At 45.0% G+C, this 23,260-nt stretch overlaps 1 protein-coding gene across 1 annotated transcript in view; it reads right to left on the reverse strand.

The window, feature by feature from the left end:
- KCNN3 (potassium calcium-activated channel subfamily N member 3) overlaps window positions 1-23,260 on the reverse strand; it is a 935,463-nt gene that overhangs the window by 49,378 nt on the left and 862,825 nt on the right. Inside the window, exons 5-6 of the mRNA XM_069652077.1 lie at window positions 14,593-14,703; window positions 3,448-3,575 (exon numbers count right to left, since the gene is read on the reverse strand). Of these exons, the coding sequence (XP_069508178.1) occupies window positions 3,448-3,575; window positions 14,593-14,703 (239 nt within the window). The remainder of the gene's footprint in view (window positions 1-3,447; window positions 3,576-14,592; window positions 14,704-23,260) is intronic.

Here is a 23,260-nt window from a genome sequence, read left to right on the forward strand (position 1 = left end):
AATTCCACCCTACAAAAGGGGCATCAAATATGTTATGAGTTTCGGTTTATATTTCTTATTACAGTTCGAATGTTCTTTGAAAAATGTGGTAATGAGACAACTATATTACACCCGTTGATGTATATTTAGATCATTACAATATTTAAAATTAAAATAAAAAAATTAAAAAGAAGGTGGTGTTCTATCATGAAAATCTGCCTACTTTTAATGCCACTCCAGAAGTGGAGGCAAATGTTTTTTCCTGCACAGAAAGTAAGTGCAGGCCCTTTCCTTCAATACAGCGAACAACCATTATAAACGGGACATTGGAAGGGGGTGAGAAAGTGGGCATCTCTAGTGCCAGCCTTCTCGCCACCTTACTCATGTCTTAAAAGGGTCTGCAGTGACACTTTTGTGCATGAAAATATAAACGGAAGTGGTATGAAACACATTTCTACACTATCTATTTTCACCCTTATTAGGGGTGGAAGGGGTAAAACTAGTTAGAATAAAAATGCAAAGTGGATTTTCTGGAATACCAGGGGATGATGGTCGAGCTGTGAGACCCACGAGGCCTCTAACTGAGATTCAAAAAGGCGCGAACAAGGAAAAGAGGCTATTGTGGTGTGGGTTTATTGAGCGGCCTGCACAATCCAAGGGCTGGAGGACAGGGGCTCGGATCTGGGGGTGTGGAAATATGCAGAAGTGTTTGGGCAGATACAGCAGCTTCTTTTTCAGCAAACACTCTTGTGAATACATTCAAAAGAATGCCAGTCTGTTAGAGACTCGGTGTTTCACAAAGGGGTCCTGATATGTTGGGAAAACCAACAGGCTAGTTTTCTTTGACTGTGGCTTTCAATTACGTGTCAATGTGTCTTATGACTGACCCCTCCTTAATCCTACTGATTTTATAGACGCACTGCCTTGTCTAATAATCTTGTGATTTTTTCTTCTTTCACGTTTAAAGGGCCCACAAGCTGCTATTTTCCACACGATATCATAAAGTTATTCTTTTAAGGGCCCTCCATATTGGGGAGATGCTGGGATTTTCCTAGTCATCCAATAGCCATCCTGTGAAGGTCCAATCTTTCCCTCACTTCCGGGGACCCATTTCCGGGCTGATTTGTGCTTTCTCTTTTAGTGGCAACACTCCATTTGTCTTCCCCTGTCGGGTCCTTTCGGGACTATGTACAGTTCGAGTTACTCTTAAGACGATGTACAGTAAGATAGATCACAGGCTATACTCGCTTGTCCTCTCCAGCTCAGGCTCACAAATACCATGCTCACACCCAGGGGAGTTGCTAGGTCTGGAAAAGACCCGGGGCTAAGCTGATGTCGGAACTGTCGGGACTGGGGGCTAGCTAGTCTTTTGGCTGTAGCTCCTGGGATTCTATCCGGGGCTACAACCAAAAGATCAGGGGCTATAGCCCCCTTAGCCCCCCCCTAGCAACGCCCCTGCTCACACCAACCATACATCCCCATTCTCCTGTTGCTCAAACATACCCATGCATCAACATTCGACCTGCACTCATAGATGGCCAGCGGAGCAGAGAGGCATTAATACCCAAGACACACCACTCATCATCCATGGTAGCTTTTCGCTGAACATACTCTTCTATCCTTTCTACTTCAGGTACCCTCTTGTTTGAGTTGGATTTTCTTTGCTTCTCCCCAACAGCTGAGACATGCAGCCTTTCTTCGTCTTCCCTGCTCCCTTCTTATCGAGACCTATTGCCTTCCCCTTCTCCTCCCTGGCGCTGACTTGCAACATTTCCTTGTCTTCTCTGCTCCCCTCTGATTGAGATGCATCACCTTCCCTTCTCCTCCCTGGCGCTGACTTGCAACATTTCTTTGTCTTCCCTGCTCCCCTCTGATTGAGACCTATTGCCTATGCTCAGTGCTTTAAGTGGGGTAAGAAATGGAGGGGGGGGGCCTCATTTGGGGGCGTGGCATCCGCTGTGGGCGTGGCCTAAAAGTGCACAAAACATAGTAGGGTGCGCAAACAAATATATAAATGTAGTAGAGCATTGCGTACTAGTATGGTTTGTGTATTTTTCAAGCCTTCTTTTATAAACATTGCAATGTTACATATTTCTATGTTTATAAAAGGTGGCTTGAAAGTGTACAAACCATAGTAAGTTGCGCACACTTGTGTGCTTACCTTACTACGGTTTGTGTACTTTTCAAGCCACCTTTTATAAACATAGACATTTGTAACATATTTCTATGTTCATAAAAGATGGCTTGAAACGTACAAGCCATCTTTTATAAAGCGTTGAGGACGGACAAAACCCAAGGTGGTTTTGTCCGTCGACAAAGCTTTATAAAAGATGCCTTGAATTGTGTACGTTTCAAGCCGTCTGTTATAAACGTAGAAATATTTCTACGTTTATAAAAGATGGCTTGAAACGTACACATTTCAAGGCATCTTTTATAAAGATTTGCCAAAGGAGACAGGCACCTCGGGCTCAGTGATCGCTGCTCTGAACAGAGATCACAGAGCCCAAGGCGTCTTTCACCCTCTGGGAACCCGCGGGCTCCGTGATTTAATCTACACATTAAATCATGGAGCCTGCAGGTTCACAGAGAGTCAGTGACCTGGCGATGGCCAACAAAGGAACTGTAACTTCCCTGATGACCCCTCAGATGGGGGGTCATCAGGGAAGTTACAGTGACTGACAGAAGTGCCAGCCAGCCTCAGCAAAGCTGAGGCTGGCTGGCACTTCTGTCCACTTGCCTAACGTTACACTGGCGGGCGCATCTCCCGTCGCGGCTGCGGCCGTGGCGGGATAATGCGTCCTGCCATGGCGTGGTGGAACCGGGGGCCCCGGCAGGGCCCCGGCTCAGCCCCACTTTTTGGAGACTGGCGGGGCCCGGCCCCGGCCCACTGCCTATGCTTCTCCCAGGGTCAGACATGCACCATTTCTTTTTCTTCCCTGCTCCCCTCAAATTGAGACCTATCGCCTTCCCTTCTCCTCCCTGGCTCAGACTTGCAACCTTTCTTTCTCTTCCCTGCTCCCCTCTGGTTGAGACCTATCACCTTCCCTTCTCCTCCCTGGCTCAAATTTGCAACATTTCTTTCTCTTCCCTGCTTCCCTCTGATTGAGACCTATCGCCTTCCCTTCTCCTCCCTGGCTCAGACTTGCAACATTTCTTTCTCTTCCCTGCTTCCCTCTGATTGAGACCTATCTCCTTCCCTTCTCCTCCCTGGCTCAGACTTGCAACCTTTCTTTCTCTTCCCTGCTTCCCTCTGATTGAGACCTATCGCCTTCCCTTCTCCTCCCTGACTCAGACTTGCAACATTTCTTTCTCTTCCCTGCTCCCTTTTGTTTGAAATCAATTGCCTTCCCTTCACCTCCTCTGTTTCTTGATGTCTGAGATCTGCTGCTTTCCCTTGCGCTTTCTGCTTTCATCTTAGCATCGTTTCAAAGCTCAGCTCCACTCAAACAACCCGAGTGACTCACTTACTGGTGGATAGCCTGAAGGAACTTCCTCTGGTGCTTCCTCACTTTGGCGTGGTCGATCTTCTTCAGCAGCTTGGTGTGTTTGTAGATGAGCCAGGTCTCCCGGAGAACATTGGCTGCCGCATTCTTGATCTACAGAGAGAGAAAAGGAAAACCCAGGCACTAGTGGGATCACCAGTGGACACAGTTAACAAGGAGATTACGGAAATCTAGGGTGTTCCCACAATGAGTATCAGATTCCATACAGTGCACACAGCAAGGGGGTGGGGGGTCCTGGGAAGAACGCACTGAGTAGTTACAGGGGGAAGCTGGAGTCCATGGAACCATTAACAGAGTCCAGGCACCAAAAGGGAGTGGGCTTTTGGGCTTCCTGCACAAAAATACCCCGACTCGCTTTTAGGTGGAAAAGGTCGCTTTAATGTGACAGGCCACAGCTCACAAAGAAACACTTACAACGCTTGTCCCAACTGTCGTTTGCTCCCAAACCTTCCCTGCCCCCTTTTATACCCTCCCTCGGTGCTCTACGCGCCTGTGCAGCACCCAAAATCACCCCGGGGGGAAACGCTTTGCGTTCTGCCCTATGCCCCCATTCTGAGGGTACTCTAACACCAAGGCATGTCGGAGAGAGAAGCAGGGGACGGTGATGCAAGATGCCTCTGTGCGCAATATCCTGTAATTTATCAAGGTATTTAAATACCTTAAACAACAAGGAGAGGGACTTCTAAGGAGTTTGACCAAAGAGATGCCCTAAAGAGTACAACCTTTAAGGTGGGTAGGGAAATGCAGGGCACAAACACAGCCATATGATCACATTCTTCCGGGGAGAACCCAAATGGGGATCTCCTGTAAGGGAAGACATTGGTGTGATTCCAGGCAGCAAAGCCAGGACGATGGTGGGCAGACTTCCTAAAATACAAGAATTTGGCAAACCTGTTTGCCGCCTCTCAGAGGGAGCCCATCCTTATGGATTCTGTCCATTTCCCCACCGTCTCAGGGTTCCCATCTGCCCATGAGCGTATTGACATGGCCAGATGTCAACACGCTACACTATAAGTCAAATCTCTAACCTATCAGATATGTGTCTGCAAGGAGAGCTCTCCCTGCTACAGGTGGAGGTGGATGTTTAGAACAGGGGTGAAGCGGTGGAAGGGCAGACCCCATTAAAAAGGTCTCTGCAGCCTGCTGGCACACAGAATGAAAGGGGCTAGCCCCTTCTCACAGCGACCTTACATATGAAGTCTAAAGGTACTTAAGTAGGGACTTCGGGGAGAATAAGGCTAAAGTATAGGGGGAAGTTCTTTTTTTTTTTTTGATGTTTGGTTTGCGCTTTAAACCTTTCATCTGACTTTCATTGTGTTTATTGCTCAAATTGCAAAGTGTGGGCCAATGAAATTGTGTCCTTATTCTTGTTCTTTCTTCTTGTTTTGATCCCGCGTGCTTATATTTTACGCTGTTCCTTTATTATACATGATGTTGTTCCAGAACGATGTTAGTGCGAATACTAGTTTTTTTTCGTTTCCAGAGAGCATTCTTGCCCAACGATCTTCTGGTGTTAGAACAGTTTGTGTGTTCATGAACCATTCTCTCGATTGTTGTCGTTTTTTATTCAGTGCCGGGCATATCATAATTATATGATGAAGGCTCTCGGTCATCTGAGGGTTCTTGCAAAATCGGCAGTATTGTTTGCATTCGGGTATTTGTTTTCTGGCTGCCATTATTTCTCGGGTCGGGAGGATATTTAGCCGCAATCTAATAAATGTGTCTCTTGTTTTAGACGATGGAAATATTTGTAAGTATGAAGGGCATTTGATTGAGTCTTCTGTTGTCAGATGGATTTTGTATGTTGTGCCGGTATTTGTTTTTCTCTCGGTTGGTTTTCATCCAATCGTTTTCTTGCTCTTTTCTTTTCACTTCTGTCGCTGTTTTCCATTTTTCCAAGACATGATCGCAGTTGTAGCTGTTTTCTGTTCTGAATATTTCCAAAGGTGGGGTGTTGGTTTTAGTCATTATTTTCCTGTATAAGTCAAGTTGTTTCCATAAAACAATGGACTCAAGCGATTGAAGTGCAAATTCAGCTCGGATTCGTATGGTAGGTAATGAAGCTGGCAAATTTAGCACTTTTTTCCAGAAGCTCCCTTCTAGTTTATCCCAGATGTCATTGTTGATGTTTATCATGCTTTCTGCTCCATATGTTAAGATGGCCGTGACTTTTTGTTTGTAAAATGTAGCTACTGGGGTCATGGAGAATTTTCCATACTTTTGATGTATTGTTTTTGCTTGTTGGGCTAGGGACAAGGTTTTTTCTTTAATATGTTCTGCCAATTCTTCTTCTGTTGTTGATTGGGATATCCATATTCCAAGATATTTTGTGGTTTTTACTGTTTCCATTTTTTCCTTGCCTATATAAAAGGAGGCGAGCTGACGATTGATATTGTTTTCTTTTTTTAGAGTCATGATTTTTCTTTTTTTCGTATTTATTTGCAGTTTGTTCTTTTTCATGTATATTTCTAATTTTTCAAGTGCAATCTGTAAGCCTCTCAGAGTTTTAGCCAGGAGTACTATGTCGTCAGCATATATAATGCAAGGTATCGCTGTGTTATTGATTTTTGGGGGGTTCGTTTGAGGTGTATAGATGTTTCGTTCGAGATCTGCCATATAGAGATGAAATAAAGTGGCAGCCAATGGGCATCCTTGTTTTAGTCCATTCCATGTTCTGATTTGATCCGTGAGTGCCCCTTCTTTTGATAATCTGACTCTAACGCTGGTGTCCGCGTATAAGAGTTTGATCGGTTCGATGATGTCTGTTGGACACTTCCAAGCAGTCAGTTTGTCCCATAGAATGTCTCTGTTGACAGAGTCAAATGCTAGCCGTAAGTCAACAAAAGCAGCATAGATTTGGATTTTGTTTCTTATGGCTTCATGCTTTAATATGTTTAGTAGAAATAAGTTGATATTGGTGCCCAGTGTTTTAATGAAGCCAGTTTGTCTTGTAGCATATTTATTTTCTTTTTTTGCCCATCTGTCTAGTTTATCAAGTAATATTTTAGCAAAAATTTTGCCCAAAGGGTCTAGGAGCACCAGCGGTCGGTAGTTCCGTGGATCTTTTGTGTCGCCCTGCTTATATATGGGTACGATGGTGGCTTGCCTCCATGTAATTGGAATTGTTTTAGTGTTTTGTATCATTTGGAAGATGCTTTCGCATATTTCTGTCCATACTGCTGCATTCTGCTTGATTATCATGTTGGACAGGCCGTCCAGGCCTGGGGCTCTGGAAGCGTTTAGAGTATTAATCGCCCTTTTTAGCTCTTCATGGTTCCATTCCCATTGCCATATGTGTTGCTGTATATTGTTTGCTTCTTTCGTTGGATATTTGCCCCCGTAGATCTCTGTGAAATATTCGGTCCAACTTGCTTCTGGTACATCAGTTACCATGCTGTTTTGTGTGTGGGTTTTGTCGTGTAGTAACGCCCAAGGTTGTTTTGTGTTTCTGTTCTTTAGTGTCAGCAGCATCTGTTCTGCATCCTCTTGTAATATCAAGGCTTTGTTGTTCTTTCGCCAATTTCTGTAATTTTGTTTTGCTGTTTTGATTTCTTTATATTTATCCGGTAAATTTTGTTTCATTAGTAATTTTATTTTTGTTCTCAATTCTCTTTTCTTGTTCATTATATTGTTGTTGTATGCGTGGATGTGGTTTTTAGCTGTTGATTTTCCATTTTGTGTATTATTGCATCTGTTAGGTAACAGTAACCATCCATAGTTGATATTTTCTAGATCACCTAGTGTTGAGTTGGTCATTATTTTTGGCAATTCTTCCATTCTTTTCCTCCCAATTCTTAATCTGTTGTTGCTGATATTTATTTTGATTTTTGTTGAATCAGCTTTATCTTTCACCATTTTTCTAGTATTCATCATTCTTTCCAGTATGTAATGATCACTTTCTTCCGTTTTGATATTTCTTGATTCCCGCAAATCGTTGTGTACATTTTCGGTCATGTATATGTAATCAATTATGGCGGTGGATTTGCTTCTTGCCCACGTTTTCTTTTGTTTTCCAGTGGTTGTGTCGATACTGTCAGATCTCCTAATATTTCTGCAATATAATTCTTTAGTCCAGCATTTGGCTCGGGGTGATAGGTTAGATTTTTCTATTTCTTCTCCTTTTGCATTGAATATATGGATGTTTAAATCACCGCATAATATAAATTCTATCTCGTTGTATTTTCCTTTGGTGTTATCTATTGCTGATGTTATTGTGTCTATACATTTCTCGTCCGTTATTCCTGCTGGGTTCCAATATAGGTTCATTAGGGCCCATAAGCATTCCTTCTTGTGATCCTTAGTTGTGGGTTCTTTCTCTTTATTGTCCGACCATTGCTTAAGTATGGTAATTTGAGTCCATGGGTTTAAATTGTCGTGTTCTTGTATGTCAATGTTTTGTCCATTTTTGATTAAAGTTAGGAGTCCGGCAGACGGTCTGCCTTTTTGCTTTTGAATTGCAGGGTTCATTAGTATGGTGTATCCATCTGCTATTGGTTGTTGCGTTATCCATGACTCTTGGATGCAGATTATGTCAGCCATTATGAGATTTGAATTTGTTGTATTGAATAAATGGCTGTGTCCCCGCGTGTTCCATGAGAAGATCCTGGTTGGATGTAGACTTTCTTCCTTTAATTGTTATCTTCTTTGGTTGTGTATATCTTCGGTATTTGTGAGTAGGTTCTCTGATTGCCTCCATATTCCATATTTTCTATAGAGGTCATGACGACTTTGATAATCTTTGTTGTCGTTTGCTATACTCTCATACATGTCGCCATCGTTCTTGTGTTCTAGTGCTGTATTTCTATAGGCATCGTCCAGTTCGTATTTGCTTTGGTTCTTTTCAGGCTGGTTCCAGCTTACTGTTTTTTGTTTTTTTCTCCTCTCTGTGTTATGTTTTTCTTCGATCAGCGTCACTTCAAATCCTAGCTGCTTATAAATATTTTTATTGTCTATCATTTTGTTCAGTGTTTTTTCAGAATCAAAAAATATCTTCACTTGGTCCAATGTTATTTCATCACAGAATTCGACTGTTCTTATATCTTTAGTTGTAATTTCTTTCATGTTAGGAATGGCTTGTATCAATCTTAGTACATTTGTGCGGGTCATGATTAGGTTATCATTTTTTGTTGTTATTCTTGATAATTTAATTTTCTTGACTTTTATTTCCATCTGCTGTTTTTGTGGAAGCACAAAAAATTGGCAGTTTTATTATTTTTTCTGTTTGTCCATCGGTTGTTTTATCATCATCGTGGCTGCTTTGGGTCTCCCTTATGGGTAAGGGATGGTTATTCGTATCCGATGCTGTTTCATCGTTGTCTTCCCATTCTATTTTGGATATTTCACCGAGTGTCATTTCATATCCTGATTCTTCGAGGTTTTGGTCTTCTTCTGGTTTCTCACCTTCGTATTCATCTACCGTAATCAATGACGCCTCTGCCATTTCGATTTGGGCTTCTTCAGATTGATCAATTTCGTCCTCCGTGTAGGTTGATAGGTTGATTAGTTCATCTAATTCTGTGTCTATTTCATTGTTGTTTGGGTTTTTCTTTTTTGCTTTGGGTTCAAGTTTGTTTTGTTTATTCTGCTGTGTTGCTTTGTTCATCTTGGGGTATAATTCTTTTGGAGGATTTGTTATATTTCTCAAGAATGCTCGTGAGCTCCTTTGCTTTTTTTGTTTATTGATTATTGTTCCTTTTTTTTCTTGCTCTGTGTTGGGCTGTATCTTGTTTCCTTTGGAGAAGATTTCATACGTCTCTTTCCCTTTTGAATGGGGTATAAATCCCTCATCGTCAATCGGTTTGTTAATCTCTTTTCCTTTGTCTGTGTCTATATGGGTGTGTACCTTCCTTTCCTTGGAGGGTTCTCCGGTAAGGTCAATAAGATTTATTTCTGCAGGAGTAAGGTTTCTATTTGCTTCGTGTTTTTCCAGTAAATATGAGGGTTCGTTGTTTTCAGCCCATTCTTGCTGTTTTTTCATATTACTATGACTTTGGTATTTTGGATGAGGCATCTGTTTTGATTTTACTTGGTTAGTTTCTGTCATCATTTTGATTAGTGCGTGAGTGAGGTCTGTCTTTTCAGCTCTGTCGCTACGGGCATTGTCAAATAGTCTGCTTTGCCATAAGTGGCTATTTTGTGCTTCGATGTCTAGTCGCTCCAATATTTTATTCATGCGTTACTCTAGATAACTTTGTTTGGAGTGTATCAAAGCCATGAGTGTTGTTTGGTTTTTTATTGAGTCTACTAGTGCCTCTTGTAGCTTCATGTATGGTAATAAAGATTGCGTTGTAGTTGTTATCAGCATATTTTGTAAGTCTAGCATTGAAGTTGGTATTGAAGCTAGCTCGTGGTCCGAGCGGAGGTCGCAGCTGCATTTATCTGCTGTTTCTAAGTTTGGAATTTGTGTTTTTTCTCCTTCTATATTTGTATTGTTTGGGTTTTGTGCTCTTTTATCTCTGCTATGGAAATCTTGTTCTTTTGATGTTGGTACTTTCCCTTCTTGTGACTTTTGTATCCATGGATCTGTATCTGTTTTCTTTGTCGGTAATGATGAATTTCCAAAGACTTCTTTTCTTCTTTCATGGTTCATCATTAGGTTTTCGATTTCAGTTATGTCAAGTGATAATCTTGCAGCTTTAGGATTTGTATTCTCATTTTTCTTTGGGTCAAGTTGTTGAGAGTGTCTGCGACTTTCATACAGTGCCTGCCATTTCTTTTGAGCTTTGGCAGCATTTTCTTGTTGTGTTATAATTTTTCTTTCTTTGTCTTCTCTTCGTTCTTGTAGTGCCAGTAAATGGGGTGTCTTCTCATTATCCTTTGCCTCATCCTCCAAAGTTGTTTTTGTTTTGTCTTTTGGGCTGGAGGGAGTTCTGTTTTTTTGTTCCACCTTTATGGCCTCTATTTCCCCAAGTGCTAAGTAGCCTGGTACAGGGTTCGCGTTTATTTCAAGTGCGTTTATTATCACTTTGGTCAGGGGGGTTTTCTGTTGTGTCTTCTGTCATGTTTGAAGATGGAGAATTGCTTGTATTTCCCTCATTTTCATTGTGTGTGTGGGTTATTGAATTCATTTCTGTTTCTCCACATTTGTTGGTGTCACTTTCCATGCAGGTGTTTGGGGCTTCGGTATTACATTCCCTTAGGGTGGTGTCTCTGTTAATGGAGCCTGATTTGATTATTGCGTGTTGTGTTTCAGGCGTCTCCATTGCCTTTCCTCTAAGATTCATATGCGGTGGTGTTAAGTTAGCGTTTTTTCCGCGCTTTGTTGTCCGAATCATTTGGTCGTTGTTTCCTTGGGTTCCGTTCACAGGACCCTTGTCTGGATGTATCTGTCAGACCGTTGTATCTTGCAGTGGATCAAAGGCTACAAGCCCGCAGTCTCCACTGTCAATTCTTCCCTGGACACTATTTGTTTCGTGAGGATTGTCTTCGCCAGGTTCTGTTTTAATTTCCGCTGCCTTGCACCATCGCCACCAAACAGCCGCACAACAGTCCCTGGGCTTTACTCCTGACGGGCTTCATGCCGCAAGGGTGGTTCAGTCTGGCTTTTGAAGGTGAGATGGATCACGTGGTTGTTCACGTGCTTCTGCTGGCTCCGCCTCCTCCAGGAAGCGAGCTGAATGCGGCAAGAGCCCCTTGGCGGCTCACAATGCCGAGATGTTATCCGTTAAACAGAACGCTCGTATTCTATAAAAAAAGAAGCACTTTTCCTTAGTCCAGTAACACTCGCCACTCGGGCAGTTCAGTCTGGCTTTTGAAGGTGAGATGGATCACGTGATTGTTCACGTGCTTCTGCTGGCTCCGCCTCTTCCAGGAAGCGAGCTGAATGCGGCAAGAGCCCCTTGGCGGCTCGCAATGCCGAGATGTTATCCGTTAAACAGAACGCTCGTATTCTGTAAAAAAAAAGAAGTACTTTTCCTTAGTCCAGTAACACTCACCACTCGGGCGATTCAGTCTGGCTTTTGAAGGTGAGATGGATCACGTGATTGTTCACGTGCTTCTGCTGGCTCCGCCTCCTCCAGGAAGCGAGCTGAATGCGGCAAGAGCCCCTTGGCGGCTCGCAATGCCGAGATGTTATCCGTTAAACAGAACGCTCGTATTCTGTAAAAAAAGAAGCACTTTTCCTTAGTCCAGTAACACTCGCCACTCGGGCGGTTCAGTATGGCTTTTGAATGTGAGATGGATCACCTGATTGTTCACGTGCTTCTGCTGGCTCCGCCTCCTCCAGGAAGCGAGCTGAATGCGGCAAGAGCCCCTTGGCGGCTCGCAAGGCCGAGATGTTATCCGTTAAACAGAATGCTCGTATTCTCGCAGCGCTACCCAGTGCTCCGTTGCCGACTGGTTGCGAAAGTGATGAAAGAGGGGAAAGTTCTTATAGAATACTAGCGATCTATACAAGTGGGCTGGTTGAAAGGCAAATCCTTGCAACCAAATAATTCAATAAATATTGGAGAGGGACACCATCATTATCAGTCCATGTCTCTTTATTCTAGTGAAGGCGTGAGTCTCTTTTAAATCCTGAGACAGTTCAAAGGAATCTAACAATCACAAAAGAAAATTGGGGAGTCAACTACACAAGGGAGGTAATTTGTGGGTGTCAATAGACACAGGTGGGAATCTGACAGAGTCTCATACACAAAGGTATGAATTTGCGGGTGTCTAATAATTATAGGGGCGTATCCAAGGGAACCTCCAAACACACATGCGCCCTAATGATCGCAGGTGATAATCTGAGGTAATCTCCTTTTCAGGCTGACTCTGTCAAACATGTGAGCATCTTGTGAGCATCTCAGGGTGTATTAGTTCTGCAATTGAAAATATCAGACTGTCTCATACCCACAAGCACAAATCCACTGGTGTATCATCCCAACGCACCTTATTCCTAAAGGTGAGAATCCCAGATTGCCAACATCAGAAGGTCTCCTGCCTCTTGGCTTTTCATAAACATAGACTAAGAGTTTGTAATTCCCAAAGATCAGAATTGCATGGGAGCCTTATGCATAAAGGTGAGAAATTATAACCATGTCTCATAGCCACATACGAGAGTCTGACCGTATGTTATGCCCTCAACATATACAGAACAAAATGATCAAGGCCTTTGTGTCACACAAAAAACCTCTTCTATATATTTCTACTGACTCACTTGTAGGTATTTATGCAAAATATAATTTTTATCCATATATCAAAATTTAAAAGCATTTTTCAAGTACACATTTTACAGACAGCATATTCCTGTAACATCCATTTGAATCTATTTTGATTTGCAGACACAAAATAATATACATATTTCCAACATGATACCTATATTAAACAAAGATCTGACATATATGCATACAGTGTAAACCCGAACCCCTGGCTAATTCAGAGGCCTCTCAAACCTTGTTTGTACTTTTTTAAAATATATGTTGTGATCTGCCATTTGTTTGTAGTGTCGTCATTGTTTCTTGGAAAGTCGACATGGTGTGTTTCGCCCGCCTCTTGATCATTAGCCGTAGTCTCTATCAATCACGGCCTTCATCAGGACGTGACCAATTTTAAAATACAACCAAATGTATTTTTGTGTCTCCGTCGTACCCAGACCACTAGTTGGGAAAACAATGGCCTACTTCTTTACATTCAGTGGGAAGTCACACTTCGCCAAGCCTGCTCCGTGCAGGCCAATCTCTCTGAATGCTGACCCCAGTTCTGGTTGGCGGCCCCCGTAAGGTCTTCCAGAACTGAGTCGGAGGATCCACCCGCCTGGTAGGATTCACCCCACAGTATCTCCACAGCAATAATTTCAGAAACACAGAGGTCAGTATCCAGAGAGGTTGGCTTACACAGAGCAGGCTTGGCAAAGTGTGACTTCACGCCGAATATAAAGAAATGGGCCATTGTTTTCCCTGCTAGTGGTCTGGCTACTACCAAGACATAAAAATACATTTGGTTGTATTTGAAAATTGTTAACATCCTGATGAAGGCCATGATTGATAGGGGCTACAGCTAATGTTCAAGAGACGGACGAAACACACTGGGCCTCATTAGGAGTTTGGAGGTAGCCATGCCGATTTTAGCGGCATGGCTACCCCCAAACTGGGTACAGGGTCTGGGTTCCAGAAATAGGGAATTACCGGGCCATGCCGACTTTAGCAGGCCCGGTAATTCCCATTCTCGGGACCTGGACCCGGTACATCCCTATTCCCATTTGAGCCCCCATAGGGCTCAATGGGAATGGTTAGGATGCTAACAACTGGCCCGTTAATGACGGGCATGTTGTTAGCATCCCGGTCTGCTAGTGGGTCCCGCTCTGCACGTCTGGCCTGGCCAGGCGTCCAGAGTGGGACCCGCTACAGACCTTGTAATGTGGCGGCCCAGAATTAACGGTGCCAGTCCCTTACCGGCACCATTCATTCCGCGGCCGCCTACCGTGTAATGAGGCCCACTGTGTCGACTTTCCAAGAAACAATGATGACACTGCAAACAAATGCCAGGTAACAACATATATTTTTTCTTAAAAGTACAAACAAGGTTTGAGAGGCCTCTGAATTAGCCAGGGGTTTGGGTTTACAGTTTATACATATATGTCGGATCTAAATATCAGTATCAGGTTGAAAATATAGGTTTTTTGCGTATACAAATCAAAATAGACTCAAATGGATGTTACAGGAATATGTTGAAATGTCTAAATGTTGTCTGTAAAATGTGTACATATTAATGCTTTTAACTTTTGATATAGAAATAAAAATTATATTTTGCATAAATACCTACAAGTGTGCCAGTAGAAGGATATAGACGAGTTTTTTTGTGTGATATGAAGGCCTTGATCGTTTTGTTCTGTATGTGTTGATGAAAGCCTGGAAGATTAAGGCCTACCAGGCACCCTTAGCGTATACATTCTTATGCCCTCGAGTAAAAATCTGACGACATTTCAAACCCAAATCTGGGAATCTGCACGTGTGTTGCATCCAACAGTGCCTCTTACCTATTTTCACCCTTAGAAACCCCATGACGTAATCGGGGCAGTTTGTTTTTCGGATCCAAATGGTATACCAGTTGTTCTTGAAAGCAAGCTATCAGCTGGAACATTAGACTTTCATCGTAATTATAAGCAGACCACTGCCAGGTCGTATCTTACCCGCTTGGTGAGTTGAGTGTCCATCATGAAGTTGTGCACATGTTTTTCTGCTTTTGTGAGTTCGAGTTTTCTTGCAACCACTGCAACTACCAATGCGGTGCAGCCAGCGCCCTGCGGCCAGAGAAGAAACCCAAAGAATAAATGAACCAACGCAGTGTTGCCAGCGCCTGTGACCAGAGAAGAACACAGAATAACTCAACCATCACTGTGCAGCCAGCACCTTGGATCCCAACTTGTGCAAGAGGGGAACACAATGAAAAACTGCCCAGCCAGCCCCCTGGGAATGGAGATGACCATCGAAAAACAACACAGTCAGGGAGGAAGTGCCAGCAACAGGTGGCCAGATGAAGAGGAGAGCAGAGGAAACAGAACGTGAAGTAGAGAAGAGAGGGGAAGCAAAGCAGACAGGAAGAAGAGAAGGTCTGAAAAAGAGAAGCAGAGGAGCAAACATCATAGTGAAAAGCAAGCACAAGACAAAGATGAAAAGCAAAGAGATTAGGTGAAACAAAGCAAAGAGGAAGACAAACAAGGTAAAGAGCAAGAGGAGAATGAGAGGGGAGATGAGTCAAAAGGGAAAGAGGAGAAGCAGGTTGACCAGGAAGAGGAAAGGCAAAATAAAGAGGAAAAGGAAGAGCAACAGAAAGGAATACATGTAGCAAAAGAGCTGGCAGTAGGAAAAACACAGACTGAAGAAAATCGACGAAAATTAGAAAATCAAAGGAAAGACGAAAAGCAAACAAAACAAGAAAGGAGGTGACAAATAACAAGAAGTAAAGTACTGGAAGGAAATGAGGCAATACGGAGCAGGAGAAGAGGAAGATGACACATGATGGGAAGGGGAGAATAAAAAGAAAGAAGGAGAGAGGATCCAAAGGAAAGACATAGAATAGAATCAAAGCAACAAACAGAAATAAGGGAAAGAGGAGGTGAAAAGACAAGAAGAAGAGAAGAGTCAAAGCAAACAGGAAAAGGAGAAAGTAAGGAAAGAGAGAAAGGGGGAGCAAATGTAACAAAGGAGAGAAGCAAAAGTTAAATGCAGAGGCGAGGCAAAGGTAAGGGGAGGATCGATGTGAAAAGAGAAAGCAAGGAGCAAATGAAAGATCAGAAGAAAAGGCAATGGGGCAAGGAAAAGAGGATAAGGAGAAATGAAAGATCAGAAGAAAAGGCAATGGGGCAAGAAAAAGAGGATGCGGAGAAATGAAAGATCAGAAGAAAAGACAATGGGGCAAGGAAAAGAGGATGCGGAGAAATGAAAGATCAGAAGAAAAGGCAATGGGGCAAGGAAAAGAGGATACGGAGAAATGAAAGATCAGAAGAAAAGGCAATGGGGCAAGGAAAAGAGGATACGGAGAAATGAAAGATCAGAAGAAAAGGCAATGGGGCAAGGAAAAGAGGATACGGAGAAATGAAAGATCAGAAGAAAAGGCAATGGGGCAAGGAAAAGAGGATGCGGAGAAATGAAAGATCAGAAGAAAAGGCAATGGGGCAAGGAAAAGAGGATACGGAGAAATGAAAGATCAGAAGAAAAGGCAATGGGGCAAGGAAAAGAGGATGCGGAGAAATGAAAGATCAGAAGAAAAGGCAATGGGGCAAGGAAAAGAGGATACGGAGAAATGAAAGATCAGAAGAAAAGGCAATGGGGCAAGGAAAAGAGGATGCGGAGAAATGAAAGATCAGAAGAAAAGGCAATGGGGCAAGGAAAAGAGGATACGGAGAAATGAAAGATCAGAAGAAAAGGCAATGGGGCAAGGAAAAGAGGATACGGAGAAATGAAAGATCAGAAGAAAAGGCAATGGGGCAAGGAAAAGAGGATGCGGAGAAGCAATGAAGAGAGGATAAGCAAATTGAAAGGAGGAGCAAAAGAAAAGGTAACCAAGAGTAAGAAGAGAATCAAAGGAAATATAAAGTGAATCAGATAAAAAAAAAACAATAAAAGAAGAAGCCGAGCAACAAAGTGACAGAGAAGCAAGACCACGGCCGTTTCGACCATAGGGCAAAACAAGGCGATCGCCAATGGCGCCATCAGGAGGAGGGTGTACGCACAGATTAGCTCAACAAGTCGCACATCTGGTCCCACTTCCAGTGAGAGATGGCCACCAGAAGCAGCTTAAATCCTTGCACAAGCTCTGGTCAAAGCGTAGAGGAAAACGGGGGAAAGAAGCGAAAGGGGCGAGGGATAGCGAACGGAAGTGGAACAAGGGCAACACAGGAACAAGGATGAGGCGAACCAAGGGAAAGAGAAAGAACGTGAAGCGTGGAAACAGTGAGGAAGAGAAGAAGGAAAAGAATGTACAAGGTGAAACAAGAAGAACAAAAAAGAAAAGGAAAGAGTTACCACCCGCTCAGCCCACTGATACCGACTGGGTGCGACCCGCCATCATGGAGACGTAAATGCAGCCGCTGGGCCTGCGAGCCCGCATTGTGGATGAGCGAGGCGGCGGTGGGACAGGAGGGTGCAAGGATAGGTACGTGGGGGTTCTGTGAAAAGGGGTCCGGGGAATGAATGGGGAGAGGGTTCCCTTCTAAAGCTGTGGGGATGGGAGGAAAACGGAGGACAACAGCAAAGCAGGCCTTTGGAGATGGGGTGGGGGGCTCCCCTTTTACAGCATTTGTATCGTGCAACCAAGGGACCCGATGCTTAAGGGCGCACAATCAGGAGACAGACAAATACATATAGGACAGATATTATAACAATTTGAAATCGGGAGTCAGGGGGGTGGGGGAGGTGTAGTGGAAAGAAAGAACTGCAGGAGATGGCGCACCCCGACTCCTCACAGATCCAAGGAAACAACATGAGGAACGCGTTGGAGTGAATCCTGTTCCACACCTACCACAGACGCTGTGTTCTCTGTCAAAGCGTATCACGGTGTTGTCGACCATGTGGCGCATACAGACATATCACTCCTTCGACTGTGATCTGGCGTGGCGTGGGAAGCGTCGTGGTGGTGTGGGGTGAGGATGTCAGTCATAAACGTAAGGCGTGGCCGTGGTGTGGGAAGCGTCGTGGTGGTGTGGGGTGAGGGTGTCAGTCATAAACGTAAGGCGTGGCCGTGGCGTGGGAAGCGTCGTGGTGGTGTGGGTGTCAGTCATAAACGTAAGGTTAGTGGCGAGAGGGGTTGATGGGGGGTGTATTTGTCATCTGGGGGTTAGAAAGAATGTTGAGGCGGGAGACGGATTGGGGTGGGTGGGGAGAAGAAAGGCAGGTAAGTGGACAGTGTGGTGGGCAGGGGAGTTGCTAGGTCTGGAAAAGACCCGGGGCTAAGCTGATGTCGGAACTGTTGGGACTGGGGGCTAGCTAGTCTTTTGGCTGTAGCTCCTGAGATTCTATCCGGGGCTACAACCAAAAGATCAGGGGCTATAGCCCTCTTAGCGCCCCCATCGCAACGCCCCTGGTGGTGGGGGAGCAATACGTGCAGCGTGGGAGAAGTCAGAGCGGGTGGAGAGTGCAGTTACGGGTTTGGGCTGGGAGGGGAGTGAGCGTAGGGCTCCTTGAAGGGGAGATTGGGGGACATCCCCAGTGTCAGGATGGGAAATGAACCAAATGGGGGGGGGCAGGGAGAAGGATGTGGTGAGAAAAGGAGTTCAATGTTAAAAAAAATAACTGTGCACAAAAAGGCGACTGGAGGCAATGCATAGGATGACCAAACCATGGGATAACACATGGGCATGGAAAAATAGGTTACTGGGGAAAACTACATAGAAGCATGTCGAATATTTTGTGTTTACAAAATCATTTATGTTAAACTAAAGAGTGGGACTATAAGCAAGAGCTGCAGCAGGCATTGGTTACACTCTTTATTTCCTTAGCATAATCGGTGTATCTGCAGAGCACATGTGAACCCTCAGCGCGGCCTCTTCATGCTATTGACAGGAAACAGGTGTGTATTGCTACCCAATAGAACGGCACTCATTTTTTGGCCTCGGAAAGATGAAGGATTGCGAGAGTCTGCTGCCATTCACAAGTGTGACCATTGTGGTGCTAGCCCTTTAAGGGCACATGCACGCGGCGGGGTGACGTTGTACTCTGCTGCGTACAGTATAAATAAAGTGGGCGTTCCCGGCCGCAGCAGAGCGACCAGGGAGCCCGACTCAGCAACAAGTGTGTGCGTGTGGCCTTTGTTGGTGGGGGAGGGGCTCACAGTACTCCGTTAGCTGAGACACACAACAGTGGTGACAAAGCATGCGATTTGACAAACCCGGGCACGGCGGTCAAGGCAGTGAAGTTTTTTCATTTTGTTTGATCTTTATTTCACTGTTCTAAATGCTGCGGAGAGGGGACGGGATGGTCGTGGCTCTTTACTAGAGTGCCTGTGCACCATCCAGGCTGAATTTTTGGATACTTTATCAGCGCAACAGCTGATAATGCACATGCTGTGCTTTTGATGTAAGTTTTCTTCAGTTTCACTTACTTGACTATGATGTAAGGAGCTGGGGGAGGCCTGCAAGTTCCTTTTTCTGTTCCCCTAGGCCAGCCCTGCTCAATTTATGGGTGGTCCCTTGGCAGCAACATCTACCCAATCTGTGCACTGTTGGACTAGGTGCATGCCTGGTGCCCCAATTTTTCATCATTGTGGACATTTTCCGGGGTGCATGGAAGGAAGTACATGCCTGCTGGTTGCATGATGGTAGAAGGAGTCGTCAGAAGATCACAGGAGCAGGGGCTCATTAACATTTTCACACTCATCCTGTGTGTGCTACATCATCTCTGCCTAGCGGATATTGTCACACTCATCCTCTGTGTGCAGAGTGGCGAGTTGCAGCCCCATCTAATTTGGGTGGGGTGCCTGTGCGCTCGCCATCATGCAGGATGGTCAAGCAGTGGGAGTACCCTTGGTGCCCCAGGCTCCGGTGCCCCAGGCACCGCTAGGGATGAGACAGCAAGGGGCACTCCAACCAATGCCTGAATTTAACATCCCGGGTGCTCAATCCAGTCTGGGGCCACGCTGAAAGATGTGGATCGACAGGCTGGACATGTACTTCGGAGCCACGGGGGAGACCAAGGACGACAGCAAGGTGGCGACACTGCTGTATTCTGCTGGGCCTGCGGTACATGAGGTGTTTAGGTCTCTGCAACCTTCCAATACCTCTTATGATGCAGCGAAGGCCACTCTGCAGGAATATTTCTTGCCACCGGCAAACACTGACTATGAACGCTTTGTCATGGGCTCCACTTGCCAGGAGGAGGATGAGACTTTGGACACTTTCTACTGCAGCCTGCACCAGCTGGCTCTGCCATGTGCATGGGACTATCCAGATGCGATGATCCGTAACCAACTTATCCAAGGCTGTGCATCAGGCAAGTTACGCAGGCAGGTGCTGCGTGAACCAGGAATTACGCTGCCTCGCATCTTGGAGCTATGACAGTGTCAGGAAGTGTCGGAGGTCAGAGCATCCCGGATGGAGGCAGGGGTGCGCCCAGGGTAATCAGAAGAAGTCTGTGCAGTAGGCTGTGGCCAGGGCGACCGAGGCGCTAGACGTCCAGGTGGGAAACAGCGTGACCGGGGCACAAAAACAATGGACACATGCATGAAGTGCGGATATGACCTCCCTCACCCCGCAGAGTGCCATGCGCAGGGGAAGTCATGTGGCCGCTGTGGGGCGTCAGACCATTATGCCCAAATGTGCAGGTGACCGGGGAGCCTAACTCAGAACCAAGTGTGTGCGTGTGGCCTTTGTTGATGGGGGAGGGGCTCACGGTACTCCGTTAGCGGAGACACACAACAACCATGATGAAGCCAAAGACAAATCCCTGCACCGGTTCCCTGAGTCCACCAGCCAGAGACCCAGCACAGGAAGGAAGGAACGTTCACAATCCATCCGCCGAGAGGTTAACAGAAATAACTGCACTTTCTCGGCTCAGTTAATTTACTCATCTGGCCCGAAAATCCGCTTCGGATCTCCCAGAAGCTTACCCACTTCACAATTGTAGGGCAACATGTCATCACCACGCGCGATAAGAAAAATACAGCAGTTCTCAGCATGTTTCATAAGCCTTCCCTCAAGGAGAGGCTGAATATATTTTAGATAAAAGAATAATATATTCCTGACATTTGCAATCCTTCGATGTTGCATATACATATTACCAGTCACAATTTGTTTTCCCGAGACGGTCGCTCCAGCTATTGGATTATCATTTCTCCGCAACACCTGTTATTTTAATCTGACTACGTCATGCTCTGTAGATGCCAAAATGCATTGAACACGGGCAATCCCAGCGAAGATGCACTCCTTGTCCCTACCAGTTACATATTTCACAGGTAGACACTCTTTCTCTCCTCTAGGCATGTACACCATGCATGCCAACTAGGGCCGGCCTTTGCTTTGATGGACCAAAATGTGGAACCCCCCCTCCCGGGTCCCTGTTAAGGCAGGACCGGTGCCAGCACAGTCTTTTCACTTAAATAGGGTGGCGCCAGTCCATGGTTTGGGAGGTATTAAGCCTCCCACTTTGAGGAGCTTGCAGGAAGAAGGCAGCACTCTGCCTTGGTGGCCGAGTATTAAGCCCTGGGCTCTAATGGGAAAGGGCGGCTACCAAGATCCTCTCACCTGGAAGAGCCGACTATTTACATCTCAGCATTCAATCACGTGGCAGCTGCAGCCAACATACAGTGGCAGAGGTCAAAAGCCCGCCCAGGTGATAACATATACCCTACGAGGACGAGCTTTCAAAACTGTCAACCAGCCACACCCAATCCCCCCAAAAATGGGAGCCTGGGTCCACCACACGCCAGCTCAGGGAAGGTCTTGAAGGCTCTCCCGTTCTGGGCGTCGCGCTATGTAAAAGAAAAGCTCCTGGATACCACTAGGTGGTGAAGACCAAGATGGCCACATACTTCCCCCTGAAATGTGCTGCTAACGAGGTGCTGGCCCCCGTTCTCTGCTCCAGGGATTGGATTATCATTTCTGAACTACTCCTGTTATTTTAACCTGACTAGATCTTGCTCTGTAGAGGCCAAAATGCGTTTAAGACGTTAGCATTCCCCGTGAAGATGTACTGCTGGTCCGAACCAGTTAAACATGTCACGGGTGGATACCCTTTCTCTGCTCTATGTAGAGCATACATGCCAAGTTGGCAACCCTACCAATTTAGGTAGGTTGGGAGACAGACAAGAGCTGCTGCTATAAAGCTCTTCTCTCATAGCCTTGCTTCACGAGCTGATTGAGCATGCGCACTGTGCGCCCCACGCCCCTGAACCCCGACCCGGAAGCAGCGCATTCTCTACATTACAGACCCCAAGATTCTAAGGGTCTACAGTGACTGACCCCCTGCCTCAGCTTATTGCATCTTTTTAAAGTCCAGACATGGCCAAAGTAAACCTCCAAACATAGGGGACAAGAGGTTCGTGCCTTCCAGTGCTTGTGCTGCGTTTAAAGTTTGGTTTCTAGTTGTGGAGCTTGAGAAATGTCCTAACACTTTCCGATGGCCAGTATTTGTGCCTGAAATACTCAAGACACCCTTGCTGTACTTGGGACCATTGCAAACTGCACTCTGGCTGTTCCGCCTTATCTCAGACTTGAAAACAGAGTAATAATATTTTACCTGGTTCCTTATCTAACCACTGACTTGCATTTATTTTTCATGGAAGTCCTACCATAAACATTTTAAGTACGGCCTATTTTAAATGCCCCAAAAAATCAAAATCAAAAGACTTCTGATTTTTAAGGCATGGAACTATGTAACCTCTTGTCCCACATTTTTAATCAAAGCTATGGACTGGATGGCTGCATAAATCAGCACAGGAAAAATTAGCTTCTAGACCTCGCACTGATTTTTTTACTGCCCTCATGGCAGACTCACGCAGCGGCCAGTACTTGTTTAGCAATATGGAAGCGTGTAGGAAACTATTAAGTTCAAACGTTGGCAAGTATGCGCTCAAGAGATATTTATTGAGCACATATCAGTCAATATGTGAACTTGTCTGAGGAGTCTGATGGTCAGAGAAAGCTATTTGGTGCTGACAAGGAGACCTTCATCCCTTTATACTTTCTCATGGCCTTTGCAATTCCATGCCAACAGTTTTCATTTAAAAAAAAAAACCTTTATCAAACAAGGGTACGTGTCTAGAACAACAATAAGTACATATTAATGTATGAATTTCCATAGGTTCAACAATACTCCTAGGAAAAAGGCTTTCATGTCCTTGTCTCAATAGCGTTTGTATGTTTCTCCAGAAATCCATGTAAATGACAGACATGAGGATATATTCATAGTTTTTATATTTTATTGTATAAGCTATTTTTCAAATGTTTGCAAGCTGCCTAAAGCAATACCCACTCTGAGCTCGGCTACTGATAGTGCACAGATTGTCTCTAAGACCCTACTGGTAGCACACAAAATACATGCTGCCCTGCTCTTGATAATATCTAGACTCACTTGATGCTCCTCTCCTCCAGGTAAAGCCCAGGTTCACTGAGGATTCTACTACAAAAGAGCTCCAATTCAGAACATACACAAATCTATTTCGGGATCTGCTTCTGCTGCTCCTAGTATTTTCCCCAAAATGATGTTGTTCGAAAGGGGTGCTGAATCAGCTCTAGCTTAGGTTGGGTAGTCTTCTGGACTAGCGTGGGTTGTGTTGGATGATGAGCCGGGCTGGACTGGGCTGGGCTCTGGGATAAGCTCACCTGGAGTTATCTAAGTATAGCCGTGCTGGGCTGCGTTCGGAGC

The sequence above is a fragment of the Ambystoma mexicanum genome, chromosome 1p (assembly GCF_040938575.1).
Source record: "Ambystoma mexicanum isolate Mex_15411 chromosome 1p, UKY_AmexF1_1, whole genome shotgun sequence".
Taxonomy (NCBI): domain Eukaryota; kingdom Metazoa; phylum Chordata; class Amphibia; order Caudata; family Ambystomatidae; genus Ambystoma; species Ambystoma mexicanum.